This window comes from Salminus brasiliensis, chromosome 2 (assembly GCF_030463535.1).
Source record: "Salminus brasiliensis chromosome 2, fSalBra1.hap2, whole genome shotgun sequence".
Classification (NCBI taxonomy): Eukaryota; Metazoa; Chordata; class Actinopteri; order Characiformes; family Bryconidae; genus Salminus; species Salminus brasiliensis.
In genome coordinates, this window is record NC_132879.1 from 50,485,948 (window position 1) to 50,505,123 (window position 19,176).

The 19,176-nt window shown below is 38.2% G+C and overlaps 3 protein-coding genes across 3 annotated transcripts; 1 reads left to right on the forward strand and 2 right to left on the reverse strand.

Moving 5' to 3' along the window:
- Nucleotides 1–60: 60 nt before the first annotated feature.
- On the forward strand, nt 61–5,772 carry LOC140549442 (uridylate-specific endoribonuclease C). Its single transcript, XM_072673082.1, has 7 exons — nt 61–169; nt 2,477–2,576; nt 3,468–3,579; nt 3,691–3,812; nt 3,933–4,045; nt 4,181–4,331; nt 4,965–5,772. The coding sequence occupies exons 1-7, from the start codon at nt 159–161 to the stop codon at nt 5,214–5,216; spliced, it is 861 nt and encodes a 286-aa protein (XP_072529183.1). The 5' UTR covers nt 61–158; the 3' UTR covers nt 5,217–5,772.
- Nucleotides 5,773–9,189: 3,417 nt separating this feature from the next.
- tnnt2c (troponin T2c, cardiac) lies at nt 9,190–10,131 on the reverse strand. The gene has a single exon (XM_072673956.1). The coding sequence runs from the start codon at nt 10,021–10,023 to the stop codon at nt 9,190–9,192; it is 834 nt and encodes a 277-aa protein (XP_072530057.1). The 5' UTR covers nt 10,024–10,131.
- Nucleotides 10,132–15,002: 4,871 nt separating this feature from the next.
- LOC140549731 (hereditary hemochromatosis protein homolog) lies at nt 15,003–18,927 on the reverse strand. The gene is made up of 5 exons (XM_072673475.1): nt 18,903–18,927; nt 18,468–18,728; nt 15,644–15,913; nt 15,251–15,517; nt 15,003–15,019 (listed from the first exon to the last, which is right to left on the reverse strand). Exons 1-5 carry the CDS (start codon nt 18,925–18,927, stop codon nt 15,003–15,005), a joined length of 840 nt encoding a protein of 279 aa, XP_072529576.1.
- Nucleotides 18,928–19,176: the final 249 nt, after the last annotated feature.

The window sequence follows — 19,176 nt, forward strand, 5'->3', positions numbered from 1 at the left end:
GGGCAGTGGTTCCGTTTTACCTATCCGGCTCCTCGGCCCCTCCTGAGGGGGGCGGCTCCGGATACTGGAGTAACAGCTCTAGGTGATATTGACGTGAGTGGGATTAGACTCGTAAAGTGGAAGGAAGAGCGCACAGGAAAGAGGACTAAGGACTAATAATGGAGAAAGGGTGAGAAATACTCTCTTGTGGAAGTCCTCAGAGCTGCAGTCAGATTACAGGCCGTTTCTGTTCTGTCTATTTTCCAGGGTGTTTTTTTGTGTACTGTACGCAAAGAGGGATGGACGCACTTCCGTGTGTACTTCTAAAACACAAACACTTAAACGTAGCTAGTTTTAACTGCTGGGTTTTAATAAGATTTTTTGGTGAATGTTACGAATTTATCAAGTAGCATCATTTATAAAACTGACTTCTGGTTTATATTAGTATTTGTATTATTATTATTTGTAACAGAGAGGCTTGTGTAGTCTTCCTGTCTGTCGCCCAAACCGCACACTGCCTCACTAAAGAGTGTGCAAACAACTAGAGCATCACCATTAGAACCGCACTCAACAGTGTAGCATGTGAACAACAGTAGTGCGGGATTTGGGACGCAGCCCCTAATACTGGGCTTCAGAAGGTCAAACGGTTTAAACTAATATAAGAAATGTAAAGAAGTGGAAAGATCTCTGCTGAAGTCTTTGCTTTATCACAACTATTAGCCTGAAACGACTTCCTCTCTGCCACCAAAATGATGACTAAGACTACTTCTGCTTAGTTATGCAATCAGTCACATTTATATTAATAATAATAGTGCTGCTTTTTACATGTGAATATGTGCTATATGCTGGGTTTAATAAGCTCATGATTAATGCTGTATTGTAGCCTGTGTTTGATAAGTTTCCTGATTAAGAGGAGTGATGTTCATCAGACCAGTCCTCAGAAGCTGAAGAGATGGGAGGAAACGGATTAAATAAGCTCTGAGGCAGAGAAGTTTGGGTGGAGTCCTTTTATGTGAGAGACTTTGAGAGCCCCAGGCTGTGTAGAGAAGGTGGTGTTGTGTGAGGAACGGTTTAATTTTTCTGTGGATTGTTCCTCATCAGCTCAGTTTAGTGTTTCTGCAAGTATCATGTCTGGTTTTAGTCCTGAGAAGGATTTGAAGGGTCAAGCTTGTGATGTCAGACTCGAGCACAATGAAGGTGTGTGTTCGCTCACTAGCTGTTACTGTACGTCTGGAAGTAGACTCATGATTAGAGATAGTTTAGATTAGAGGGGGGTTTCTATAACTGATGCTGATGGCCGATATGTGCTGCCAAGTTTTTTGGCCGATATCTTTTTAGCTTTATTTAAATGCAAAATGTTCTGAACTTAATCAAGTAGCATAATTTATAGAACTGTCTTCTGGTTTATATTATTATTATTTGTAACAGAAAGGCTTATTTTGTCTTCCTGTCACGCTGTGTGTTTGAGCTGTGCACAAATTTTGAGACGTGCTACCAATTTTTTTTAGGTCAATATCTTTTCCACTTTATTTAAATGCAAAAATTAAAAACATCATTTATTAAAACACTGACTTGAACCATCTTCATAAATAAAATTCGGTTAAATATAAAAAATAAAATGTCCAAAAAATAAACAATAGTAGTGCTGTAGACTTTCATTTTTATATAAAACAGTGTCCTCAAGTAACCAACTGTAAATAATAACGTTGGAACTTATAAAAGTCATGGCTTGGGGTCCTTCACATGCGGCAGCAGCACGGATATTGGCTGATGTCGATATATTAAGAAATGACTGATATATCGGTCGACCTACACATGATCATCCAATTTTTCCTCTGAAATCTGAAAGTGTATTAATAAGGGGTTTGCTCCCACCTTTCAACCTCATTGGTACAGTAACTCTGCACCACAGGGAAGGCTTTACACTGGATGTTGAAACATTGCTCTGGGAAATTGATTGCATTCAGCCACAAAAGCATTAGTTGACTGATGTTGGTGAATGATTAGCTCTGCAACTTGAACACCCCTACAGCTAATCTCATTGGTATTTAATGGAGCTCCTTCACTCTAGAGAATTCAGTTCTACTGCAGCCCAATGCTGGGGGTCTCCACAGGTTTGTCCACCTTGTGTGCGGCTGCTCTAGAGCACCTTAAAGTTGCCAAATTCACCCCTATCAAATTCTCTGGACCCTTTTGCACATGTAGGGCTGGTTTCCCATACAGGGATTTAGCCTAGTCCAGAGCCACACAGCATTCTAAGAGGAGCTTTTCTATTGAAGGGGAAAATGTGGCTTAATTCCTGTCTTGTAATATTTGTCTTCTGCTTCAGCTAACTTGCAATGGGTTTAATATAATAATGACATAATAAACATGCTGAAAAGAGCAAACATGTCATAATTGTTATAAGAGAATATTATCATTGAATATTATATGTTTATGTTAATTTGGAGAATATTTTTTTTTTTAAATGACGTTATTTGATTTTTTTTTGTTGCAGTTCTGCTGTTGACCAGGAACTGTCTGCAATTCTGAATGAGTTGTGGAAGCTGGATGTGAATCGCTTGAAGCCTGGCAAAGACTACACTATCAACCTACAGGTAAGGTTAGGGAGAGGTAGGCCTTGGGGCATGGGGTCATTGACTAGCCAAAATAGGTTGTGGGGGCAGGTCTAGCTCAAAGATTGAGAAAAGCTGTGGAAATGAATCCACACAGAACAGCCTGAAAACAATAGTGACAATAGTGACAATAGTGAAAATGCAATTAATGGTTGGGCAACAATAGGAATTTGAGGTATGCAGGGATGGCTTTCAGTTAGTTTTAGTTTTTTGCATGTGCATGTTTTACTCACTGGTTCTTTCCCCTGCTTGGGGACACAGTTTTAAACCAAAGAACCCTTAAAAGTTCCTGGAGAATCTTATACGTTTAACAGTGTAGCGTGTGATGTAGGGGGAGGCAGTTGAAATATCCCTGGGACAATTTCTCATTTTTCTGTATAGTGTCCAGGACAGGCCGCTGTTCACTACTTCTGACTGGGTGTGTTTATACTTGTCAATTCTGGTTTGATTAAAATTATTTGAATAATTGTTCCTTAGCATAAGTGTGAACGTTGCCTTTATTGCAATTTGATAAATTTGATCATTTGATACATTTGATTTGATAAACAAAGTAACAGTCTGTCATTTTCTTGCTTTGTCTGGACCAAGGAAACCAAACTACACCCTAAACAATGTAGCTATGCACATGCAGATGCAACTGGTAAAATCCCAATATTTGTGGTCAGCTTAACACACAGTACAAATCAGAACTGCTCAGGGTAGACCATCTGAGGCTGAGACTAGCCATAGTCTCAAACCCCCCACTGTCAGTATGTCATCAACAGTGTTAAAAGCCAGTGTGGATTGTAAGATCTTGCTTATTTAGTATTGAGAAATATCACATTTCATGAGCTGCTCAATAAGAAATCTCATCATTCTTGTTGTCCCCCTCAGGGAAAAGCTGATTTTGTGGCTCAAGGCAGCAACCGTGCTAACGACAAAGCAAACGCTCCTCTGTTCTCTTACGTTAACGAGGACAAGTTCAAGAGTATTGCTACTTATGCTCGTAAGTGTTGCATCTCTCCAAACCATGAGCGCATGAAGGCCTTTCTGTCTTTACAGTGAGCAATTTCATGTTGTGTGTTTTCATATCCGTTCCCATTGTCTTTCCTCTCAGGTTTCATAAGCCTCTTGGACAACTATGAGATGTCCACAGGTGTGTCTGAGCAAGTGACGAGTGAGGAGCTGCAGGAGAACAGCTTCTTCCTTGATGCCATTCTAAAGACTGAGGTCATGAAGGTACTCCTCCAGACAGTGCTGTTCGTGTGCATACGCCACACTCTGTTCTGATTGTGGGATATAAGCTATTTGGAAGCTTGTTGAGTCATCAATTGTTGACACCACCTTTTTGTCTTTCAGCGTGCCCACCAGTATTTAGTCAGTAAAGGACAAGCCAGCTCTGATGTTGCTCAGTTTAAAAAACAGCTCTTTGACATCTGGTTCAAGCTCTATCACAGAGACAGAAGTGGGGGGTGAGTCTGTCAAACCATGTGGTACACATGTGGTACAGTGTGCCATACTGACTGGTATGGTTCAGAGTTCAGAGTGGAGTGTTTAAATTTTTTCCTTTGATGCCCCCCCCACCCCCACCCCCACCCCCAATACAGGGAAGACTCCTGTGGATTTGAGCATGTGTTCGTTGGTGAGTCCAAGTACGGGAAGGAGATCATGGGCCTTCATAACTGGGTGCAGTTTTACCTGCAGGAGAAGCTGAAAATGGTAGACTACAAGGGCTACAAGGCTGCAGACCGAGACAAGGTATGATAGTCAGTAATAAAGCAGCATTCTCAAGGTCAGTCTCTGAACAGTTCTGAACCACTGGCCGCCTCCTTAAGCAGTTATGTTTTATTTAGTGCTATTAGTGATGCATTAGTATTAGTGATGCATTAGTATTAGTGATGCATTACCGCTTTTATTTAGCGATGTAAACACAGCGTCGCTACTGTTGAGCTCAGAGGGTAGATTACGTGTTATGTATGCTGGATTATAGATTAAATCTCATCTCAAATCTCAACTTACTCCCATTCTCTTACCTCTCCCTCATCTCTCACACACACACACACAGCTGCTCCTCTTCTAGCTCTTAGGCTAATCCAGCCCAATGGCTGATCATCCATTTTTAACCATCTTTTTAAAAAGTTGTAGAAGCATTTTCTCTATTGAAACTTCTGTGTCTGAGCTTCGTGTGTTCGAGGCTAAAGTTCTCAAAAATAGACTGAGATATTCTAAGTTTATTAGGCCCAAAGAGTCAAGGATTTGCTAGCTGGGGTGCCAGCACTTTAACTTGTCACTAATCAGAACTTTGGTTGGTTGGTTCCACTTGGTATGTGGAAGTGTATTTGTAGATCCTTATAGCAGACCTTATTGTATTGCTGTGTTTGATCTTTTCAGCCAACTCCGAATGACCACGTTGTGAACCTGCAGTTCAGCTGGAAGGCTATGGTGAAGCCGGTGGGCAGCTCCTTCATCGGCGTCAGCCCTGAGTTTGAAGTGGCACTCTTTACCCTCGTCTTCCTCATGAGTAATGACCGTCTTACCAAGTCTGTGGTGAAGGTGGACAAGTACTTGATGGAGATTGTAGTGTGCCGCCATGGGCGTGCCATTGGGACATCCTACCCCAAAATGCTCAGCAAGGATCCATAAATCTCTAAGCAAAGTCAGTAGCACTTCATCTTGGAGGAAGTAAAGTTCCTCTGAGTAGCTTTAAAATCCTCACCACTTATAAGTAGAAGGTCCCAAATAACAATGGAGAGGAATTTAATGTAAAGAAGGTATAACAGGTCATTTCTCTAGTTTCTAATAACCTTTTCTATTTTTCCTCTCGCTGCTCTTATGTTGGTAAAAACACAGCACTGTTACAAAAAAAATTACTTTCTTTTAGAAGTCTAAACTGTTACGTTCTGTACATTTTCATGAATGTACCAAACAGCAAAAGCATTTTTTGCCTGTGCTTTTTTTTCCAATTTACTTGAACTGACATGGAACCAGTAGTTTATTTTTGAGGCTGATGAGGATGTCTTTATTTCTACAAAGTACAGTGGCTGTTGGCTCACTCCTCTATTAAATAGGAGACTGGAGCTTTAAGAATGTTCCCAAGTGCATTTTATTTGAACCAGAATTTGTCTTTGACGTCTTTGTGAATATGTTCCTCAATTGTCTAATAAACGCGGGAAAAGCTGTGGGCCTCTCCTTAAACATGTTCTGTCAGAGAAATGATCTACCTCACTTTAGACATATATATTTTTTACATTTTTGGTATTTAGATGGTGCTGTTATCCAGAGCGACAAACAAGATCACTCTTATTACAGAGGTGGACCAATGCAGCGTTAGGAGTCTTGCCCAAGAACTCTTATGGGTGCAGCACAGTCACCCAGACCTGGAATCAAACCTCAGTCTACCACAAGGTGCAGTAGCTCACTGGCAGGAGATGGTGTTATCTGTTGCGCCACATCAACCACAAGTCTGTCCATACCAAAATAGCAACTTTACAGGACAAGCAGAAAACCTTACTTTCAATGCAAGTCAGTGTAAAATAATTTTATTCCAGGTGATTTTGGAGCATTTCAACTGGTCCATCCAGAAATATTTACACAGCGAAAAAGACCAGATACAGGGTTTAAATGTTGAGGAAAACTAAAGTGGACAAAAATGGAGATATATGTTTTTCATTGAATAGCAGCGGTATGTTCATTTAATTCACGCGTATATGTATATCCAATCAAATGAATCAAATCATGTTTATTGTCACACCACATTACACAGGTGAGTAAGAAACGTTTTGCATTGTCCCTTGTCGTAGTAAAAAAGAATGCAGATATTTACAAAATAGAAATAATGAATATTTACACTTACACTAACTTATACTATACATATGCACACATTAGATAGATAAACTGTACATACTATACGTGTATATACACTATACAGTTTACACCAAATTTCTGTTTCTTTCTATTAAAGATTGTTGTAAACAGCTCTATCTCACAAGCAGAACATAGGATGCCATACTCAGTGACAGTAGAAATACATTGGCCACACTTAGCAGTGTTTTGAGTTGCAGTGGCATGCACAGATGCAAAATATCCACTAGATGGCAGTAAACTGTAAATGTGGAAATCAGGATGTTTTCAGACATCAAAGTCCATTATTCTCTACCTTAAGTGCATTTTAGCAATACTGTAATTACAGATTGGGTTTTTATGTTCACTATTTCAGTATATGATTCATCTTTTCTTCTTCTTTTTTTAAAAATCCAGATGCGTTTGGGCCTATTTTTTTCTATCTTGAATGTGTTGATTTGTTTTATTAAAACGTCTAAAGATTTAAATACCTTAATTAAATACCAAAATGTAATACCCCAGTACAACTACCTTGTCCATGTGCAGGATGTAGTTTAACCTGGCTTACTGTCACTGTCATTTTATTTATTTACTTCACAATGACTCTATGTTGCACCTTGAGGATAATTAAGTAATATAGGGTGAATTGTTTTAATGCAAGACATTTTTTGTACTGGGGGTCTCCTGCTTCCTGTTAGAAGATTGTTCCACCTTAATCTAAGATTGGATAATTGAGAAGGCATGGCAGCTTGCGTAAATCTATAGTTTTATTGAGTTTCATTAATTTGAGAAAGACCTCCCTCAAATCGAGCTAAAGTGTCCCATAGTAGACAGTGTCCTGTAGACCCAGATCCTGTAGCTGACTATTTAATTTAATTAATTTTTTTTTTTGCCTGCACTGGTTTTCATGCCTGTGATAAACTCTGTTTTGTCTCAAAGGTGAAACACCTCTCAAACCGCATGTGTTTGCTGGTGAGCCCAAGTACAATAAATGGGTTGTTAGACTTTAGGCCATTAAAGAAGAAGAAGCTGAACTCTATAGACTACCACAACACATGTATTTTATAATATTAAAGTTAAACTTACTTTTTTAATATTTTTTTAGAGAGTTTAACAATAACACAACACTGCAACAAAACCCAGCACAGCTGAATCCTTTGTGAGTCAATATTTATACCAAGTACACTTAATAACCAATAACTTTCATTTTTAGAGCTAATATCAATATAAGTGACCATAAGTTTGTGTTGTCTTTTTATTGTTAATATATTTTTCAGATATTCCTTTATTAGTCCCACAGTGGGAAATCCACAGTGTCACAGCAGCAAAGGGATAGCAAGACACTCACTTACAAAACGTAGATCAATTAGCAGTATATATACAATATAAATAATAAAAACTCTAAACTAGTATTTAACTCTATTATTTACAGATAAATAGATTTTATTTCATATTGATGTCAGTTTGGATTGTTTAAGCATAATAAGTTAAGGATATCTCCTGTTTTATTGCTATTGTTATGACAATGAGTGGATGTTACAATTGTTATTGTTTAAAATGAAGCTTAGCTATACTTTAAGATTATCAATGCAAAATAAACTACAAAATATTCTGAATTCCTTATATGTGTAAAATATTTTCGGCCTTAAATAGTCTTTGAAAGGTCCAAAAAAAAGTCTGTTAAAAAATGATTTGATTAACCTGCTGAACCCTGGGTTTATCATGCAGAATTTTTTGGTAACATTTTATCTAGCATATACTGTGGTGTCCCAACGGGTTCTATTATAGGGCCTATGAAACTGATGTTAATTAGGAGAGTAATGTGTTTATAAAAGTGAAGAAATGTGGGCTTACAGGGCTTAGCCATGTACACAGTCATGAATTCTTTCTATTCATAACGGAGTGTGTTATATAAAATGTTTGGATGAAGGATTTATTGCTGATGCTGTCATGTTCTGATCGATCAGTGTGGGTGTACACATAGAAAATTGGTATTTGAACTGTTTTAGCTATAGATATTATCTCTCTATGTATATCTTTATATATTACCTTAACTTTCAATTCCAATTCCACTGATATTGATGCACTGTGGGAATAATAGATTCCTATAAAAGCTGGAAAGTTTACTGGCTCAAACAGAGTTCAGTGAAATAGACTAAACTGAGAAGTGAGCAAAAGTTAATTCAAGAATTCTTCATAACCTTTGAAAAAGAAGACCAGCAAACATCTCATGCATTCAGTCATACTTTAATAAATATTTTTATTAGAGTTTCTGTGTTGGTAAAGGAATTTTTTTAAGTGGTCCAAGCTTGTACATATTAACATTCAATTTAAAATGATCTGTCTGGAGGTAACACTGTCCATGCAGGCACGCCTTACATTCCACCATTAAGACAGAAGCAAAAGGCCCAGTGGATAACATTGAAGTTACCTCCTGCAGCTATTTAAAAACATATGGGGGAAAACACAAGTAACAATGTCCATTGCACAAACGACACAAAGTGAAACAAAAAAAAAGAAAAGAAATTTAAAATCCTTTAAAAAGAAAGTCAAACTCAAACCTTCAACCACTGCATTTTCATATGTTGGATGGAAAGTGACAAGAAGCACTATAGAAGAATAGCCTCAAGACCAGAAAGAAGAGCCCTGAGTTGGACATGGCTGTTCTTTCTGGACAAAGGAATTGGGTGAACCTTAGGATGAGCTTCTTCAAAGTTAGCTGGATGAAAGTTAAGCTATATGTGCTGTCATGTGGCCATTTCTTAACCCTGAGCATTTACTTCCAGTTCTTCCTGGTGGTCTTGGTTGCCTTGGAGTACCTCTGATGATCACTGACACGGTTTCTTAGCACGCTGATGTCGTACTTCTGCCTTTTGAGTTTCTCAGCCAGATCAAACTTCTCGGCGTGGAGCTGGCTGAGCCACTGCCAGAGGTCACGGGCCTTTTCGGACAGCTTGTCCTGGTTCAGGTGGTCGATGTTGAGTGGCTTGCGGCGCTCCATTAGAGCCTTGTTCTTCTTCTCACGTTCCGTTAGCTTCTTGCCCTTCTTCTGGTCGACCTTCTGCAAGTAGCCGCCATAGGACTTGTTGTTGAGGAGCTTCTTCTTCTTGGCATCCTCCTCAGCCCTCAGTTTGGCAGCCTCCTCCTCACGCCTGGCCTTTTCCTCTGCCTGCCGGGTTTGCCTCTCTCTCTCCTGCTCGGTCCGGATGCGCTGCTGCTCGGCGCGGTCTGCACGCCGCCGCTCGATACGTGTTTTTAAGGCCATCAGCTCATCCTCTTCCTTCTGCCTGTTGCTGAAGTGCAGCTCGATGAGGCTCTGCAGCTCATTGTAGTCCTTCTCCACACGTTTGCGATGGAGGTCGTCAAAGTCCACCTTCTCGCCGTCAGGCAGCTTGGGCGGCGCCATGTTTGGAACAAATGGCTTGGGCTTGGGCTTGGAGTCCTCTGGTTCTTCGGCTTCCTCTTCCTCCTCCTCCCCCTCCTCTTCTTGCGCTTCCTCCACCAAAGGGGCTTCTTCTACATCCTCCTCTTCTTCGACCACTTCTTCCTCATCCACTTCTTCTTCCTCCTCCTCCTCGTACTCCTCCACAATCTCCTCGGTGTCAGACATGGTGCTGGTGCTGTGCCTGCTGTTTGAAAAGGAGAAAGAACGGAGGTGGAGGAACAGCCTCACTTCACCACTTGTAGTCCAGCTGGAGCTTAGGAGACTGAAGGCTGTGAGCTGTTGTGTGAGTGGGCTGTGGGTTTTTATGGCCTCCTCTTAGGTCATGTGACCACTGCTGTGTGAAATTGCTCAGTCCTCGGACTGTGGAGGGAGGTTTTTGGACAGATGCACTAGGATCTATTTTCTTCTCTGGACCTTTTTCAGCACCTCTAGCACCCAGACCCAGACCCTGACCTCTGGGGTGCCCTCCCCCAAAGTCTTTGTAAGGATTCCAAGAGTGCCAAGAGTTTGCCTTGTTTTTCCGGACATACAAAACAGATGAAGATCTTATACTAAGGAAGAGGTTCCCTTTGCAATCTTGTTTCAATTAGGGAAGCTCTAACTGGAAGATATCAAGCTTATTCCTGGCTATGAGTAATGCCTTTGTTTTTGTAATGGTTCTTAAAACCACTCAACATCTTAGAAGAGGGTTATAACTGGGGTATCAACCCTTAGAATCCCTACATGTTTATATCAAATTGCACCAACAAAGCAGTGCTGTACTGCTGGAAAACATCTCGCCATCTCTTATACATTGAAAACTGACTCATATAATTCTCGAACCAGGGTATACAATTAAAACACCCCTGCCATCTGAGACACCACTCAATAAAAGAATAGCGACCATTCCTTCAGAGGCAGCTTGAATTTTAGGAAATGATGCCAGATGCTAAACACAAAGACAAAGACCTTAACTACCAAAGCCTTGAGATGCTAAACAGTTCTTGAAGCTATAATGGCAGACAAAGACAGGGACAGTCTCTGATAAAGGCAGGCAGGTGTGCCACTTGATATCCAACCATGTCCTAGTGGTGTACTAAAAATTCCCATTAAGCCTTCAGCTGTGTCTGCCAGCAGGAGCTTTCCAAGACATGCTATCATTCTATATGTGAAACATGGGTTGAGCTATATGAAACAGTTAGTGCCTGAATCAAACAAATAATCAGGGAATGCTACAGTCTGGAAATCTGGAAATGCTGAAGCCTGGAGATCCTAGAGGCTGAAGCTCTGTCCACGTCGCAAAGAGCATGAGTTGAGTTGCTCTTATGAACCATCCTAATGAGCCGTGGAGGAGAAGTATGTGTGGTGAGGACAGTTAAATGGTCTCTGACATTTAGGAAGGAATGTATTTGTTTGTGCAGATGAGGAGATTGTGGGCCTTAGTGTGACGCTAGCTTACTCCATAGCCAGATGATTGACCTTTTCAAAGACAGGGTTAGTAATTCTCTTATTAAACTTATTTAATAATCTGCAGTTAGTATTTCTGAGTAGTTGCGCCAGTTTTCAGATGTTCTGGTGACTGTCTTGCTCTTTTTAGTGCCTGCTTCTTGTACAGTTGACCGTACTACACTAGCTGAACATTTGAACACACTGTAATTGATGAACATATGTAATGTATTCTTTGCTTTAAATATAGACTAGCTTTGTGGTCAAACACAAATAGCCTCTTCTTATCTTGAGAACTTCCCTCAGACCGCCCCGGGTTTTAATTTGTGAGCGGCAGGTGGTGGTCATATTTAAATCAGGCCACTGATTGGGCGCAAGCAGAAAGGGACAGCTGCATCTATCAATAGGAGCACTGGGTTCCTGCTGAATGACATGAGCTAAAATTAACCAGTGCCCAGTTCCACCACTCATTCTTCACTAAACATCTTCCTGTACATCAGTAGAGATGCATTTACACAAGTGTAATGAACCTATTTTACGCCATATTTACTTTGGTATTGTGCCACTAACAAATGCTCTTTGTGTAAAATGGCAGCATGGGTGTTCTTCTGCTCGCATTTTCAATGTTTGCGAAATAATGACAGCTGTAGTGAGTGAGTACAGCTTAATACTTGCTAGTGTTAACATTGTTTTGCTAAAGAATGTTGCAATGGATATTTTTATTCACTGGATAAATTGGATACATTTTTATAAATGGAACAGGTGAATTTGAAGAAGCGTTTTAGTTTCTTCACATTCAGTTTTAAGAACCTCCACAAAATATATTAAAGTTTATCAATTAAAGGCTTTATTTCTAAAAAATATGTGACCCAAGAAACTATTCCATAAAAGTGCAATTAAAAATTACATAATATATAGTACATATCGCTACAAATGACAAAATTTAAATGTAAGTAAAATGTGTGTATATTGAATATTTACAATAACTTTGATCCTTTAAATCCTTAAACACATTATTCTTGGTCCATTTATTAGCAAACTCTGTCCAGAGTCAATTTTCTGATTCCAGTCTGATTTAAGTTGTACTTTACAATATCAGATATTTTTATATTTGTTTTAAAATAAACTGCATCAGAATAAAAGCAAATCCCGAATTAGCCATACATTGCATGGTAAATGCGAACTCTGCTGTTGTTTAAATAGTTTAAAACAGTCCACTGAATAGCCGGAACATACGTCAGTCCATGAGTCAGTAGTAACAGAAATCCTGATGGGCCTGAGGACAGATATCCTTCACCTCAATGTCATTTGACTGCAGATGTAAACATTAGATGAACGAATACCTCTTGTACAAACCACAAAATAAATGAAATAATAAGAAGGAATATTCATTCATTAAATGTCATTGAAGTGAAGGTTATCTATCATCAGATCCCTCAAGGCCTCTGGCAGTTTGATGCTCCCAGGCACTGACTCCACTGTCCCAGTAAGTAATCTGTCCCTGACTGTGGAATTTGTGGGTGGTTTCATCAACAATACAACAACTGAGCCTTTTTTAGAATGCCATTAAGGTCACCTTTGAGATCTTAATCACTAATCGTAAGGATTATTTTACTCAAATTATTAAATTTAAGTGTAAAGTATTTTACTTTGGTATGGTATGTAAATTATTCACAATCTTCTAGAAATGTATTTAAAGTACTACTTTATCCTGTGACTTTGTTTATGTCCACAAGTACTCTCTGTAGACAATTACTGACATTTCTGTAATTCACTAAGCTGACGACCACTGCTACAACGACTTGCTCTTAACCCCCTAGCATTACAGATTGTTTATTTTGTCTTATGTGGAGACAAAGATCCAGCAACATGAGCCTCTATCTGAGCTCTTAAACTTCCTCCTCTGTAGGCTGATGGACTTGATTGGCACTGGCACCTGCCCTCTGGTGGCAGTAGGTGGAACTTGCCTGGAACCAGTCTTAACAGTTTTTGTGCCTTTTCTTGCTACAAGTAGTATCAGCAGTCGCTTGGTCTGACCCCACGAATGCCCTAAAGTATGTTGTTTGTGTTAAATATATTAAAGAAAGCACAACAATTATACATAGACTAATTATGCACTGGATATGTGTTTTTTATTTGTACATTCATTAACTATTTTACAGGTAATTTGATTTAAAGATTTCCTTTGTAAAAAAAGAAAATGACAAACATTTATAACATTTATTTATCTTTTATACATCAAAAATGTGGCTTGAAATGCCTCACAGTACAAACAGCTTAGAGAGAAAACATTATTAAAAAGACAAACAAACACATAACCATAAAAAAATTTATAAATGCAGTAACAAAGCAAAAGCGATATTGATAATACTCACAAAATCAAAATAACAGACCACTTAATCCAAGGGGAATTAAATTAAATGACTGAATGCATGTGAAGTTAACAATTAATGTATTTGAGTTATATGTTTGTTGCTAGATGTACTTAAAAAGCATCAATGAGCACACAGTAATGATCAGACACTGAAAGAACTTGCTACAGTTGGGAGGACAAGGAGATTTTTAATGAGAGTTTTAAAGAGAGCCATCATTATTAAACTAAGTTTCCACAAGAAACAAAAAAATAAAAATAAAAAATTAAATTATTATTTTATAATTAAAAACTTCTGTTTTACGTTAATGGATCAGGAATTTTACTAAAGTCAAAGACTGGTGTCAGACACTCGAAGAGGCATTAATATGAAGGGCAAAACCAGATAACGTAGTCAGAGTCGGAGTCCAGGCTTGGGTCAAAGCCATCAGAAAACACACAGCCAAACACAAACCAAAAAGGAAACCAGAAAATGAGAAACAGGGTCAAGACCGGAAAAAACACAAACACATTTTCAAGGCAGAAAAAATAATTAAAAAAACGAAAGCTACCAAGCACAGGAAGAGCGTTCGGTATGTTGCTGGAAACCAAAGGAAACTACATAAACAGGCTTATATAGACTGGAGTAACATAATAGGTGAAACTAGTGGGAGAATGTCCTGTTATTGGTAGATTCCATGTGATCAACAGTAGCATTCTGCGAATTGTAGTGTTAAATAGGTGCTTGTCCATTGACTGAGTGAGGAAAGTGAGACAGTGTCAGGAGTGACAGTCTAGGACAGTCTAGGAAATAAATTCTTGGATGGATTGTATGTAGTTGTTCAAGCCTGGTGATGCATAAAAGAGAAGAGTAAATAGAATCTAAGGAAGGTGGGACACTAACTGCAGAATCTTACCTGCTACAAATGATGTAACAACTTTTAAGAATCCCAGACATAATCCATGCTGTTCCAACAATGACTAACAGTACAATAAAAGAAATCCATGCTATGGCAGTCCATCCATGTTCATGAGAAACACATGCTTGGGTCAATGTCTGGCCATCTTAAAACAAAACAACAATAAAAAATATGTATATATATATATATATATATATATATATATATATATGTATGAATGTATTTATAATAAATGTACACACACACACACACATACAAATATATATTTATGTGTGTGTGTGTGTGTGTACATTTATTATAAATACACACACATACATTCACATGTACATATATTCCTATATTCCTATACTTATAAAATGTACATCAAAATGGCTCAATAACGAACAAACCCAATTTTATACACTTATATTTTATATTTTATAATTATAGTGTCACCCTTTAATTTCTAATTACAGGCCATATTTGACTGGGAACACCAGAGGAGTACAAAAGTTAAATAAAACACCCAACATTGAATGAAAATGATCTAAATTATGACAATCTATGACAAAGTCATAGAAGCTCACTATAATCAGATTAAATTAACTACATTTCTCAGAGAAAAAACTTCTCAGAGACTGGAACACAATTGGAGCATTAATGACTAAGCTGACAGTGAGACTTAATTACTGCATCTGTTTAAAATAAAGGTTCTTACCCCATCCTGTTGTAATATGCAGATTATCTGTGTCCACCACACAATGATAGCGGTCAGGTTTTTTGATACTGGTCTCTGTCTCAAGTCTGATTTGAACTGATCCGTCCATATTTGGAACTGGACTGGAGATGTTAACTTTATCCACTACCACCCCGTCCAGAGTCAGATGAACACGGACTCCTGGTAAATATTTGTGACTGACGTAACATCGCAGAGATACTGTATCTCCATCATGAGAAGGTTTACCAAAAATATAAACTTCAGGAACTGGAAAGAAACAAATATTTAAATGTATTATTATTATTATTATTATTATTATTATTTATTGTCAGAAACAACAACATTAAAATACCTGCATGTGCAATTCTTAAAAAACCTTTAATAAAAGCTCACATGGGTTTTGTTTCAGATACTCTGCTTTCTTCTTCTTCAGCTTCATTAGGGATGGTTCACACTGATTCAGCTCAAAGTCCTTCAGTGATGGAGTCATGAACTTCATCTGGTTCCAGTCTGATTGTATGCTTCTCGCCAGTGCAGAGTCAGAACTCCACTTCAGAGTATTTGGATCCAGAGTGAAGAAATCTTCACCATTGACCCCCCACCTGTCACTCATATGGACCACTGAATCATCTGCAGTACAACTTCTCTCTCTCTGGATGATACCTACATAAAATAACAACACCAACAGGTCACATTTATTAAAAATATTATCCTCAGAATTTATCCAGTATTTAAATTTGGATTTTTTAGCCTTTAGCCTGTCTTTTGTCTGCACATGTACACTAAAAAAACATTCTTCACTATAACTTCTACATGTTGCACCTATATTTACTCATACATGTATGTGCATCATACTCACAGGTTAATAGAGTTTAGCATTCATGTAACTGAAGAGGAAGGACAATAACCTGTTTCTATAACTAGTTGCTTTATTTCTTATTATAGATTTTTTTCTTAATTTTTAGTGGCTTCACCACAATACTCAGTGTACTACTCTTATTAGTGTGTACTTTTATTTGTTTATGACAATATGTTACTCTTGTTGGTTTTGTACTCTTGTTTATGACTATTTTCATTACCTATTTTTTAGAGTAACAACCTTTGGGTCGGTGTGGGACACACATCCACACACACACACACACACACACACATTCACATATAGCAACAAACACACTCATGTAAATGGTGCTTGTTCTCATGCCATTTTAGCATCACATTGTTCCTTTTTCTTTTTGGTGTAATTTCTTGCTTGTGTATGTTTGAGCCAAAGAAGACTCCTTTGTCTAAATGGGCGGGAAAAAAGAAAACCTTCCTTTCCCCAGTTATAAAAGACCATATATTCATTACCCCATCTCAGTGTGTAATACAAAAGAACAAACCAAATAAATGTAAGCTCTGTCTGAAGTTCAGAATCTGTCATTGCATACCAAATGTATTAAGGTCAGTCATTTGAAAACGTAAGTTAGTTAATGCCTCACATTCGAACTTAGGATATTTGATATGGGAAGATACAAGCTCCCCTTTCACTCAAACACACCCCTTTTCTCCACTAGATACACCTCAAAAGACAAATTTAGGTAAAAGAGAAGAGAAAGAAGGAAGAATGGAAAAGAACCGAACAGAGATGTAGCCAGTAAGAAGAAAGGAGGCGACAAGATGGAGAGGCCCGAGTTAAAGTTAGAGTTGGCTTAAAGAAAAGAGCTCCAGAAGGAGAAGAAGCAAAGCCTCAGCCAAGAAAAGAAACTGGTTACCTACAACCTTAAGCCACTGAAACTTTACTCGAGAAATAAGTATTCTTTATGTGCAAACTACTGGTGCCTAGAGTTTACCTTGAACAGGGACGTTATTCAGATTGTTAAGCCTTGCACACCAATCATGTTACCTTTGTTTAACAGCGATCAGTCAGACCCAGAGTCTAGTTCTAACCGATAGCAGTAGCTGTCGTGTCATGATCAAATCCAGCAGTCTGTGTACTTTCCCAAACAGCTCACCTTAATACTACTAAGCACAATCAACAACTGTCCTGTGGGATGAGTGTTACACTGAACTCAAATCTACATACAACTGAAATGATCTCTTTCATCATTACGTGTTTCTTTAATAAATGTTTTATTCACTATAAACTAGCATCTCATGTGTGAGTGTATACAAAGAGATTCTGGAGCTATCAAACTGCCTTTTGAATAGAGACTGAATTTTATTCTTACTGCAAATTAAGGTAAGCTTTATTGAAGGTCTAAATTGATACAACTAGTTAAGTACATTCTACAGTCCTGGGTGAGAGTCCTAGGTGGTGCCCCATTTATTCTGGTCATAACTAATTGAACCAGTGATCATTCATTAATGAATTAACACAATCATTAGACCACTTAATAATAAATAAATCATTCTTGATTTGTTATAGCGCTCCCATTGACACAACAAGTGTATGTATAAGGTGTGTATAGTGTATGGATAGTATGTGTATAGAGTATGTATAGTGTGCATAGAGAGCGTATCATCTTGGGGTATGATTCTCACTTCGGGTGCGAGAGGTCCCGAGTTTAACTCCTGGATTAGCCCACAATTATGTCACGGCCTGGGAAATCCGACTGGACATTTTGGCACCCCTTTCACCCACCCCACCTCTAAAAGAAAAGGATTGCCATGAAAATACTTTAATACCTGAATATTTTAGAAGAAGAAAAAGGAATGGGAAGAAAAAAGGACACCATACAAACACATGTGTGTTTAGTTTAGTTTAGTGTGTGTATAGTATGTACAGTGTATGTATGGTGAGTATATAGTGTATGTATTGTGTGTGCATAGTGAATGTATAGGGTGTGTATAATGAATGGATAGTGTGTATATAGTATGTATAGTGTATATAAAGTATATGTATAGTGTATATATAGTGTGTGCATACAGTGTATGCATAGTGTATGTATAGTGTATGTATAGTGAGTGTATAGTGTATGCATAGTGTTTGTACAGTGTAGGTTAATGTGTATATATTCAGAATTTCTTATTTTGTATATATGTGTATTAACTACAGTGACGGAGTCACTTATTTTTCATTCATTTCTCAAATGTCATATTCCAAAACAGTGAAAAGTATAAAATCCTAAATAAATATTCTTTCTCAGTGGGTTCTAATACTGCACTGTACATCATATATTATTATTACACTAATTAGTTTGACAAATACATTAAATTAATCAAACCACTTCAATCTTACTTTTGGTTGTATTGATTACATCTTCAATCTTCTTCTTCAGAGTCCTGTGAGAGTAATATTCACTCTCACAGAACAAGTCTCTACTCTTCCACTCTTCAGTTGTGAAGGCCTGCTGGATCCAGTCCTGTCTGGACTCATCTACCAAACGGGGGCTCTTACAGTGAGAGATGATGAGACCATTGAACACTGTCGTGATCTCAAACTTTGGACCATCCTCAGGTGCTGAACGCAGTGTGTACAAATACTGCAGAGTGTGTTTTTCTGCAGAGTCAGAAAAACAGACCTGTATTATAATCTACATCCTTCTAATCATTCATAATGAACACGAGGGGTAATGTACAGCTGTGATCCCTGCACTGTTACAATCACTGTCCACAAAACACATCATCATAATCATTCATAATGAACACGAGGGGTAATGTACAGCTGTGATACCTGCACTGTTACAATCACTGTCCATCATAATCATTCATAATGAACACGAGGGGTAATGTACAGCTGTGATCCCTGCACTGTTACAATCACTGTCCACAAAACACATCATCATAATCATTCATAATGAACACGAGGGGTAATGTACAGCTGTGATACCTGCACTGTTACAATCACTGTCCATCATAATCATTCATAATGAACACGAGGGGTAATGTACAGCTGTGATCCCTGCACTGTTACAATCACTGTCCATCATAATCATTCATAATGAACA

Coding starts and splice junctions, on each gene's coding strand:
- LOC140549731 (XM_072673475.1), bottom strand. CDS start 18,927: ATGGACAGTGATTGTAACAGTGCAG. Junction 15,914..18,467: donor TGTAATCAATACAACCAAAA/GTAAGATTGAAG, acceptor TATTTTATGTAG/GTATCATCCAGAGAGAGAGA. Junction 15,518..15,643: donor GTATCTGAAACAAAACCCAT/GTGAGCTTTTAT, acceptor GTTTCTTTCCAG/TTCCTGAAGTTTATATTTTT.
- LOC140549442 (XM_072673082.1), top strand. Junction 3,580..3,690: donor GAGTATTGCTACTTATGCTC/GTAAGTGTTGCA, acceptor CTTTCCTCTCAG/GTTTCATAAGCCTCTTGGAC. Junction 3,813..3,932: donor TAAAGACTGAGGTCATGAAG/GTACTCCTCCAG, acceptor TTTGTCTTTCAG/CGTGCCCACCAGTATTTAGT.
- tnnt2c (XM_072673956.1), bottom strand. CDS start 10,023: ATGTCTGACACCGAGGAGATTGTGGAGGAGTACGAGGAGGAGGAGGAA.